The sequence below is a fragment of the Psammomys obesus genome, unplaced genomic scaffold (assembly GCF_907164565.1).
Source record: "Psammomys obesus unplaced genomic scaffold, mPsaObe1.curated_primary_1811, whole genome shotgun sequence".
In the NCBI taxonomy this organism is placed as follows: Eukaryota; Metazoa; Chordata; class Mammalia; order Rodentia; family Muridae; genus Psammomys; species Psammomys obesus.
In genome coordinates this window covers 35,311,783-35,323,045 of record NW_026596073.1, presented here as the reverse complement: position 1 = coordinate 35,323,045, position 11,263 = coordinate 35,311,783, and the positions used below count along the sequence as shown (strand labels likewise).

The window sequence follows — 11,263 nt, the reverse complement described above, 5'->3', positions numbered from 1 at the left end:
TTGATATAAGTAAATTTCATTCCACCAAGTTTTTGTAGGAGATATTCAAGAAAATGTATTCAAGTTTAAAATTGTTCTATGCAAGTTTTATTTTTCTGTTTAATTACACATATTCAAGTCACATTATAAAAAATGTTTAGTTAAAGAATATGGTTTTAGCAGGCCAGAATAATGTACCATTTGGAAGAGTTTTCCTATGGGTAATCACATCTTGGTCCAAAGTCCCTAGGCCCAATCTTACTTCTCCAATTTCTCTAACGTTAAAGGACAGGTTAAAACTGTAAAGAGCCTGAGGCAAACGCCATTACAAGATGGCGCCGGTATCCGGTGTGTGAGATCGTAAACAACTGCCTATGCGCATGCGCTAAAGCTGAATTCAAGCCTGGGATTGGCTCACTTAGTGATGTAAGATGGCCTGATGGGCTGCATCCAATCAGGAACCAACACATCACCATTTAGGGTATAAAAGGAGTGCCATTTTGGGGCTCTAAGTCTTCCTCTCATTACTGCTGAATAAACGCTTGCTGCAGAAGAATCCTAGTGTCCGTGTGCGTTCTTGCTGGCGAGATGACCACGCAGGCTACAACTGGTGCCGAAACCCGGAACACCGGGCTACCGACCATCATCGGCGCTGAGGAGACCCCCCCACCGCGGGGAGGATTCAGAACTGCAGTCTCAGGTAAGCTCTGAGAGACATGTTCCTTGAGCCCCTCGTGGCTATAGGAGTGGTTCTCTTGGCTTTTGTTTTGTGTGGGCGGATATTGCTCTTGCTTGCAAGATTCAAATTGCTGCCACGCTATATTAGAGGGAGAAGCTGTTTTAGGGGAACTACAGGATAGCATGTCAGAAACAGAGCAAAGTGAACGTCTTGGGGTCCGAAAGAAAAGACGTAAGGATAAGCAGTTAAACCCCTCCAAGGAGGAGAAAGATAAGGGAAAGGACGCCCTGGGAGAGAAAGATAAAGAGGAATTTTCAGCTAAAACTAGTAAAAAGAAGCCTTTGTATTCACTAAAGGAACTAGAGGCTTTGGGACTTTCCAGTTCCAATTCAGAGGGACTTTCCCCTTCTGAGGAGGAGGATCTAGAAGAGGAAGCAGCTCGCTATGAGAGAGAGAGGTACCACCCAGACAAGCAGCCGCCCTGGAAAAATCGAAAGCAAATAAAAGCAGGAAGTCGGGCTGCTGTCTCTTCTCGGCCCGCTGCTTCTGTCACTCCCTCTGCTCCCCCGCCTTATTCCCCGGTGGAGGCTCTAAGACATTTATGTCCTCCCAGGCTCGAAGGCAAATTTCTCTCGAGTACCCTGTATGGGAAAATGTTGAAGGATGACGCACTCATGTAGCCATAGATTACCCTCAGATCAAAGAGCTCGCAGAATCTGTCAATAAATATGGTATAGATGCTAATTTTACCATTATGCAGCCAGAGAGACTTGCCACCGTGGCTATGACTCCTAATGATTGGGAGGCCACTATTAAAGCTGCCTTACCTAACATGGGTCAGTATATGGAATGGCAGGCACTATGGTATGACGCCTGTCGAGCTCAAGCTCGGATTAATGCCTTGGAAGTGGGTCCCCAGAGAGAATGGACCTTTGATCTCTTAACAGGACAAGGTCAATATGCCAACAAACAGACCAACTATGAATGGGGAGCTTATGGGCAGGTTTCAACCGCTGCTATTAGAGCTTGGAAAGCACTTTCAAAAAAGGGGGAACCCACAGGTCATTTAACAAAAATAATTCAAGGTCCTCAGGAGCCTTTTGCTGATTTCGTGGCCCAAATGACGGAATCAGCAGGCAGGATCTTTGGTGATCCGGAACGAGTTAAGCCAATGATAGAACAATTAATCTATGAAAATGCTTCCCCCGAATGTAAAGCAGCTATCCTCCCAAGGAGAAATAAGGGATTAACAGACTGGATAAAAATCTGCCGAGGACTGGGAGGACCTCTTACAAATGCTGGTTTAGCGGCAGCTATTTTACAAAGCAGAAGCCAAGGTCAATCAAAGAATTCTAGGGTTTGTTTCAACTGTGGAAATCCTGGACATCTCAAACGAGAATGTCAGACTAAACAGCAGAAAAAGATCCCTGGTCTCTGTCCAAAGTGTAAAAAAGGACACCATTGGTCCAATGAGTGTAGGTCGGTTAAGGATATTCAAGGAAAAATTACTTACCATGATGCCCCAGCTGAGGAGAAAAATGAAACTATTCCAAAAAACGGGCCTCTGGGCCCCAGGTCTCAGGGCCCAAAAAGATATGGGACACAGATCAACCCCAGGGGGACTTATGCGGCAGCCGAGTCACAAGAGGCTCCGCAGGAGTGGACCTCTGTGCCACCTCCCATTTCTTATTAGTCTCCCACATGGGAGTTCAACCAGTTCCGGTACAATTTTCTGGCCCTTTGCCTAAAGGAACTGTTGGCCTTATTTTGGGCCACTCTTCACTTACATTGAAGGGACTTATGATCCACCCTGGTATATTAGACCAAGACTTTACTGGGGAGCTTCAAGTTCTCTGCTCCTGTCCACAGGGTATATTTTCTATCTCGCCTGGGGATAGGATTGCTCAGTTGATTCTACTTCCAAGTTTACATGATCATTTTCCTTCTGCTGAGGTGTCTAGGGGCTCCAATGGGCTTGGCTCTTCTGGAACTGATTTTGCCCACTTAGTAGTTGATCTCAAAACTAGGCCCACCTTACAATTAACAATAGACGGAAAAAATTTTACTGGAATCTTAGATACAGGAGCAGATAAAAGTATTGTTTCCTCCAACTGGTGGCCTAAGGCGTGGCCTGTTACGCAGTCATCTCATTCTTTACAAGGGCTGGGATATGAAGCCAGCCCCACAGTTAGTTCCCACTCTTTGATTTGGCGGGATCCAGAGGGTCGAACAGGAAGTTTTGTGCCTTATGTACTTCCTCTTTCTGTTAATCTCTGGGGAAGAGATGTTTTACAAGACCTAGGCCTTACTTTAACTAATGAGTATTCTCACCAATCCAGAGACATGATGAAAAAGATGGGATATAAAGAAGGAAAAGGGTTAGGGAAGAGGGAACAGAGAAGGTTGAGACCTGTTCCCCATGAAGGCAATAAGGGGAGACAAGGTTTGGGTTTTTCCTAGCTGCCACTGAGGGCTCCATACCCATACCATGGCTTGCAGGGGAAGCCGTATGGGTTCCTCAGTGGCCTTTATCCTCTGAGATACAATATGAAAACTTTACTGCTAATCTGTATAAAGACAATCCAGAGAATTGTCTTTATACCTTGTAGGAAATTGGTCAGAAGGATTTGATGAGACGCTGGAGGTATTAAGAGCAGCAATTGTGACGATTAATTCAACACAAGTGGACCTGTCACTGACGAAGGGACTCTCCTCATGGATTTTTTCAGCCTTTTCTTTCTTCAAAGAATGGGTGGGGGTTGGTTTATTTGGCACTATGCTCTGTGGTGGATTGGTCTTGGTTCTTTGGTTGCTTTGTAGGCTCAGAAGCCAACACGCCCATGATAAGACCATTATTACTCAAGCGCTTGTTGCAATAGAGCAAGGCTCCTCCCCTGAAGTTTGGCTTTCTTTACTTCGCAAGTGAGGCTGTGAACAGCCCTTGCACTCCCAGGAGACGTTGAACTCCATTGCACGGGAAGGGTGTCTCGCCTGCTTGAGTTGCCTACCTTACACTCGGTCTGTCAAGCTAAGCATTGCACAGAGAATCCTAAATTGCCTTGATAGGCTCTCTGAAAGGCATGTCTAATTGCATGAGGGTTGTGTCTAAGTTTTACCCTCCCTCGGGAAAAAGGACACGGGCTGGGTCAGGACAGTCGATGAATGTAGGGTTCGGAGACTGTACCAGTACATTAGCCATCTGCACCGGGGATTGGACCTCTACCTTTGGCCGTTGTGTCTTAATAAAATAAAAAGGGAGAGATGTAAAGAGCCTGAAGCAAACGCCATTACAAGATGGCGCCGGCATCTGGTGTGTGAGATCGTAAACAACTGCCTATGCGCATGCACTAAAGCTGAATTCGAGCCTGGGATTGGCTCACTTAGTGATGTAAGATGGCCTGATGGGCTGCATCCAATCAGGAACCAACACATCACCATTTAGGGTATAAAAGGAGTGCCATTTTGGAGCTCTAAGTCTTCCTCTCATTACTGCTGAATAAACGCTTGCTGCAGAAGAATCCTGGTGTCTGTGTGCATTCTTGCTGGTGAGACGACCACGCGGGCTACATAAAACCTCAAAGGTTCTACACAAAACTGGTGTTTTGGATTTGGTTTTTTGTTTTTTTATTTCTTTTTTTTAATTTTTAATTTTTATTATTAGTTACATTTTATTAAGTCTGCATCCCAACTGTATCCTGCTCCCTCATTCCCTCCTAATCCTACCCTCCCTCCCTCATTTCCTCCCTGCCCCTTTTGAAGTCCACTGACAGGGGAGGACCTCTTCCCCTTTCATCTGACCCTGTTTTATCAGGTATCTTCAGGACTGGCTGCAAAGTCCTCCCCTGTGTCCTAGCAGGGCTGATCTTCCCTTCAGGGGAGGGGGGCAGAGGAGGTCAAAGAGCCAACCATTGAGTTCATGTCAGAAATAGTCCCTGTTCCCCTTACTAGGGAACCCATTTGGTTACTGAGCTACCATGGGCTATATCTGAGCAGGGGTTCTAGGTTATATCCATACATCGTCCTTGGTTGGAGAAACAGTCTCATAGAAGACCCTTTTGCCCTAATATATTTGGTCCTTTTGGAGATTCTGTACTCTCCAGGTCATACTAACTCCCCCTTCTTTCATATGATTGCCTGTACTCTCCCGAAGGTTTGGATATGAGTCTCAGCATCTGCTTTGATACACTGCTAGGTAGAGTCTTTCAAAGTCCCTCTGTGGTAGGTTCCTGTCCTGTTACTTGTTTTCCCCTACTTCCAATGTCCATCCCTTTTGCCTTTCTAAGTGAGGATTGATCATCTTACCCTGGGTCCTCTTTCTTGTTTAACCCACACACCTACGAATACTTGATTTTTGACAAAGAAGCCAAAACCACTCAATGGAAAAAAAGACAGCATCTTCAATAAATGGTGCTGGTTCAACTGGATGTCTACAAAATGAAAATAGATTCATATTTATCACCCTGCACAAAACTGAAGTCCAAGTGGATCAAATACCTCAACATAAAACCAGATACACTAAATTGGTTACAAGAAAAAATGGGGAAGAACCGAAAACCCATTGGCACAGGAGACAACTTCCTGAACAGAACACCAACAGCACAGGCTCTAAGAGCAACAATCAATAAATGGGACCTCATGAAACTGAAAAGCTTCTGTAAAGCAAAGGACACTGTCATCAGAACAAAACAACAGCCTACAGACTAGGAAAGGATATTCACCAACCCTACATCTGACAGAGGGCTTATATCCAGAATATATAAAGAACTAAAGAAGTTAAAAAGCAATACATCAAGAAATTCAATTTAAAAATGGGGTACAGAGCAAAACAGAGGATTTTAAATAGACACAGAATTCTTACACAAGCTTTGCAAGAAGACAAAACAAGGTTATTTTGAATCTACTGGAGATGAAGGGTAAAAGGTGGCCAGTTGACATATAAGCCATGAGGAAAACATCATAGCAAGAAAATTCAGTTGAAGGTTACTGAATATGGTTGTAGGGATGTATTGCTACAATTCCGTCCCTGAAAAGATGGAGGCAAGAAGACCACATTTATTCTTAGCTCCATAGGACCATATCTAAAAGAAAAAAGAAAAGAGAAAAAGAAAACAAAAGAACAGATGAACTACATACAACTCCATTTCCTCCTACAATAACTCAGAACAATGGCCTGGAGAGGTATCTCAGTGGTTAAGCTAATTTGTTGTTCTTTTAGAGAACTTAGGTTTAATTCTTAGCACCCATATATTGATTTCCAGACATCCATAACTCTAGTTCAAAAGGATCTGAAATATTCTTCTGACCTTTGTGGGCAATAAGCATGCATATGGTGCATGCACATGGAACAAGGCAAAACACTCACACATAAGATAAAAATGAATGAATCTAGTATTAAATATAACTTTATTGTTCCAAATGTTGCAAAAAGCACTCTGGCTATGAAAACAGGTAGGCTAATTGCATATCTGTACCCATAGCTCCTTTCCTCTATCCTCTGATTCATCCCTACACAAAGTGCGAGAAGAAAATCTCTTACCTAAAGAGGTTAATCAAGTATCCCAGAAGCAGAAAGACACACATGATATATACTCACTTATAAGTAGATATTAGATATAATATAGATAATTATATAAAAGCTGTACACCTAAAGAAGCTAATCAAAAAGGAGGAGCCTGGGTAAAATGATCAATTGTCATTTAGAAAGGCAAAAGGGTCAGACATTAGAAGAGGGAGAAAACAGGAATCAGGACAGGTGCCTACCACAAGGGCCTCTAAAAGGTTCTACACAGCAGGGTATCAAAACATATGCTGAGATTCATAACCAATCTTTGGGTAGAGTGCAGTAAATCTTATGAAAGAAGAGGGAGATAGAAAGACCTGGAGGGGTCAGGAGCTCCACATGGAGAGCAACAGAACCAAAAAATCTGTGCACAGGGGTCTTTTCTGAGACTGATACTCCAACCAAGAGCCATGCATAGAGATAACTTAGAACCTCTGCATAGATGTAGTCCATGGCAGCTCAGTGCCCAAGAGAGTTTCCTACTAATGGGAACAGGGACTATCTCTGACATGAACTCAAGGACTGGCTCTTTGATAACCTCCACCTGAGGTGGGAGCAGCCTCACCAGTCCACAGAGAAAGAGAAATAAGCCAGTCCTGATAAGACCTGATAGACTAAGGTCAGATGGAAGGGGAGAAGATCCTCCTCTATCATTGGACTAGGGGAGGGGCAAAAGAGAAGAAGAGGGAGGGAGGGTAAGCTTGGGAGTCAGCTACAGCTGGGATACAAAGTGAATAAACTATAATTAATAAAAATTAAATTAAATTTAATAAAAGATAGAAATCATAGGTAGTATATAATCCTAGACTGGCAAATCGAAAGATAGGAAACAAACAAATCACAATAACAAAATAACAAGAAGCAAATATTTCTCAATGATAACTCTCAACATCAATGTTCTCAATGCCCATTGATGATTAGAATGGATGCAAAATGAAGTATGGTCTCATTAGAGAAAGTGTGTCACAGGGGGTGAACTTTGAGGTTTCAACTGCTCAAGCCAGGACCTGTATCTTCTAACTGCCACCTACACATCAACATGTAGGACCATTAGCTCCTCCAGTACCATATCTGCCTATATGCCAAGATGCCTCCCAACATGTTGATAATGGACTAAACCTCTGAACCTTTAAGTAAGCCTCAATTAAATATTATTCTTTATAAGAGTTACCATGATCATGGTGTCTTCACAGCAATGGAACAGTGACTAAAACACACACTGATATTGGGAGATTTTAAAAATCCATTCTTACCAATAAACAGGTCTTTCAAACAAAAATTAAACAGAGAAGTGCTGTAGCTAACTGCAGTTATAAACCAAGTGGACCTAACAGATTCTATAGAACATTTTTCCCAAACAAAAAATAAACCTTCTCATCTGCACCCCATAAAAATTTCTCCAAAATTGACTAGATACTTAGACACAAAGAAAGTTTCAACCTAAACATAAGAATAAAAATAACACGCTGTATAATATCTGATTTCCATGGACTAAAGTGGACTCCAACAACAACAGAAAGCTTACTAACTCATGGACACTGAACAACTAACCAAGAATTAAAAAAAAAGAATAGGTAAAGTCAGAAATTAAGAAAGAAGTTAAAAACACTCTAGAATTGAATAACACGAGTATACAATATACCTAAATACATGGGACACAATAAAGGTTGTTCCAAGAGGCAAGATCATAGCACTGAATGATTACATTTTAAAATATTGGAAACATCTCATACTAGTAAATTAACAGCACACCTAAAATATAAAAAAAAAAATCAAAAGGAAAGAAAGAAAAAAGAAAAAGAAAACACACCCACAATGAGTAGATAACAAGAAATAAACCAACTCAAGGCTGCAATCAATATGAACAAACAACCACAAAAGACCAATACAAAAATAATCAGTGAAACAACAAATTGGTTCTTTGAGAGAATGAATAAGATTGACAAACCTTTATCCAAAGTAACTAAATGGTGGAGAGAAACTATACAAATTATAAAAATAGAAATAAAAATTGTACATAACCACACAGACACTGAGGAAATCCAGAGAATCATAAGAACATACTTTAAAAACGTGTACTCTGCCATTTTGTGGAAATAAAAAAGAAATGAATAATTTTCTCTATACATACCACACTTACCAAAGTTAAGTCAAGACCAGATAATCAATTTAAACAAACCTATAACCCCTAGGGAATAGAAGCAGTAATTAAGTTTCCAAGCGAAAAAAAAAAAAAAAAAAAAAAAAGACCAGGTCCAGATGGCTTTAGAGCAGAATTATACTAGACTCTCAAAGAAGAGTTAATGCCAACTCCCAATTTATTCTACAAAATAGAAACAGAAGGAACATTGCTCAATTTGTTTCAGGAGATCACACACACACACACACACACACACACACACACACAAAGAATTCCAAACCAATGTCTATTATAAATATAGATATAAACCTACTCAATAAAACAGGTGTAAACTGAATCCAAGACCACATCAAAAATATCATCAAATATAATGAAGTAGACTTCAAGCCAGTGTTGCAGGGATGGTTCAACATATGTCAAATAATAAATGTAGTCAACCATATTAAAAACATATGAAAGGAAAAAAAATCACACAATCATCTCATTACATGCAGGAAAGGCTTTTGGCAAAATAAATACCCCTTTATGACAAAAGTGCTAGAGAGATTAGGCATACAAGGAACATAGCTCAACATAATAAAAGCAGTTAACAGCAAGCTAATAGCCAACATCAACTATAATTGAATAAAACTCAAAGCTAAAAATAAAGAACAAGAAAAGATTTCCACTGTCTGTATGTATATTCAATATAGTACTTGAAATCTTTTCTAGAACAATCAGACAAGTGAAGGGAATAGAAACTGGAAAGGAAGAAGTCAGAATATCTATATTTGTAGATGATGTAATATTAAACAAAAGTGATCCTAAAAATTCCATCAGGAAACTTCTACATCTGATAAACTTTCAGTAAAGTGTCTAGATACAAAATTAGCTCTCAAAATCAGTAGCATTTCTGTGCATAAATGACAAAAGGACCAAGAAAAAAATCAGGGAAACAACCATTGACAATAGCTTCAAGTAATATAAAATATGTTGGGGTAACTTGTTATAACCAAACAAGTGAAAAACTTATATGATAAAGACTTGAAGACACTGAAGAAGATTATCAGGAGATGATAAGACATCCTGTGCTCATGGACTTGTAGAATTAATGCAGTAAAAAAAATATCCATGGTACCAAAATCAATCTATAGATTCATTGTAATTCCCACTGATTTTCCAGCACAATTCTTGATAGATCTTGAAACAACAATTTCAGTTTCATATGGAAACACAAAAAGCCAAGAAAGCTAAGACAATCCTAATAACAAAAACATTTCCAGAGGTTTTCCACTCCCTGATATCATGCTTTACTACCATGCCATAGTCATGAAAACAGCCAAGTATTGGTAAAAACAACAACATCAGCAGAAAAAAAAAAAATGAAACCCCCAAACAGACATGTTGATGAATTGGATTGAACTTATTACCCATATACAACTTTAAACACCTATGGATATATGAGTTTTTAAAATTTTATAGAAGTCATGTATACACGCTGAAAAAAAAAAAACAAAAGAAAACAAAAACCCATAGGATCTCCAAGAAATACTGCTAGTCACACTGGATGACTGCATGTAAAAGAATAAAAATAGATCCTTACTTATTACCACGCACAAAACTCAAATGGATCAAAAACCTCAACATAAAGCAATATACGCTGAACAGAAAGACAAAGTGGGAGATTCCCTTGAATTCATTTGCACTGGAAAAGACATTCCAAACAGAACACTGTTAGCATAGGCAATAAGATAAACAATTAATAAATGAGACCTCATAAAGTTCAAGGATTTTGCATGGCAAAGGACACTATCATTTGGATAAAGCAGCACACTGCAGAATGAAAAAAAAAAAAAACATTTTTTTTAAGCAACCACATATCCAATAGAAGGTTAGTATTCAAAAGATTTAATGAATTTAAAAAAACCTAGATATCAAGAAAACAAGTAACCCAATTAAAAATGAAGTACAGATCTAAGCAAAAAGGTCTCAAAAGAGAAAACTCAAATGGCTAAGAAATACTTAAAGAAATTTTCAACATATCTAATTATCAGAGAATTGCAAATCAAAACTACTCTGAGATTTCCTCTTACACCCATCAGAATGGCTAAGATCAAAAAAAGTGACAGCTCATGCTGGCATGGATGTGGAATAAGAGGAACACTTATCCATTGCTGGAGGAAGTACAAACTTGTACAGCAACTATGGAAATCAGAGTAGCAGTTCTTCAGGAAGATGGGAATCAATCTCCCTCAAGATCTGGCTGTATAACTCTTTCAAAAATTTTGCATTTATTCTTTTCTCATGTATTACAACCCTACCAAAGTTTCCCCTCCCTCTTCTTCCCCAGTTTCTTTCCAAACCACCCTTTTCCCCTCAGATCCATCCCGCCTCACCTCAGAAAAGAACAGGCCTTCCAGGGATATCAGCTATCATAGGACCAGACACATATTTTCACTTCAAGGTTGGATGAAACAAACCGGCAGGAGAAAAAGGGTCCAAAAGGCAGGCAAAAGAGTCAAAGACATCCCCCATTTCACCCACTGCCTGCTCCTGTTAGAAATACTGCAGGAACATCAAGCTATAAAACTGTAACATATATTTAGAGGACCAAAGTCCAACCCATACAGGCTCCCTGATCTCTAGGAGACTCCTTGAGTCCTTGTCAGTTGATTTTGTGGTCTGTGTCCTTGTGGTGTCCTTGACCCTTCCAATTATCCTTCCTGCTCCCCCTCCGTAATACTCCCCAGGCTCCACCTATTTTTGCCTATGGAACTCTGCATCTGCTCCCATCAGTTGTTGGATGAAGTTTATCTGGTCTTTCTGATAAAGATTATGCTAAGCTCTGTTTCCAGCACATCCTGCAGGCATGACACACTCTAGGTTGAAGGTTTTATAATAGTCAGAAACTGGAAACAATCTAGAT

At 40.1% G+C, this 11,263-nt stretch overlaps 1 protein-coding gene across 1 annotated transcript; it reads left to right on the top strand.

The window, feature by feature from the left end:
* The first annotated feature begins 567 nt into the window (after window positions 1-567).
* On the top strand, window positions 568-2,351 carry LOC129690315 (igE-binding protein-like). Its single transcript, XM_055625910.1, is given in 2 exon segments — window positions 568-679; window positions 1,246-2,351. Coding segments are annotated over 2 exon segments (1,218 nt in total).
* The last annotated feature ends 8,912 nt before the right edge of the window (window positions 2,352-11,263 follow it).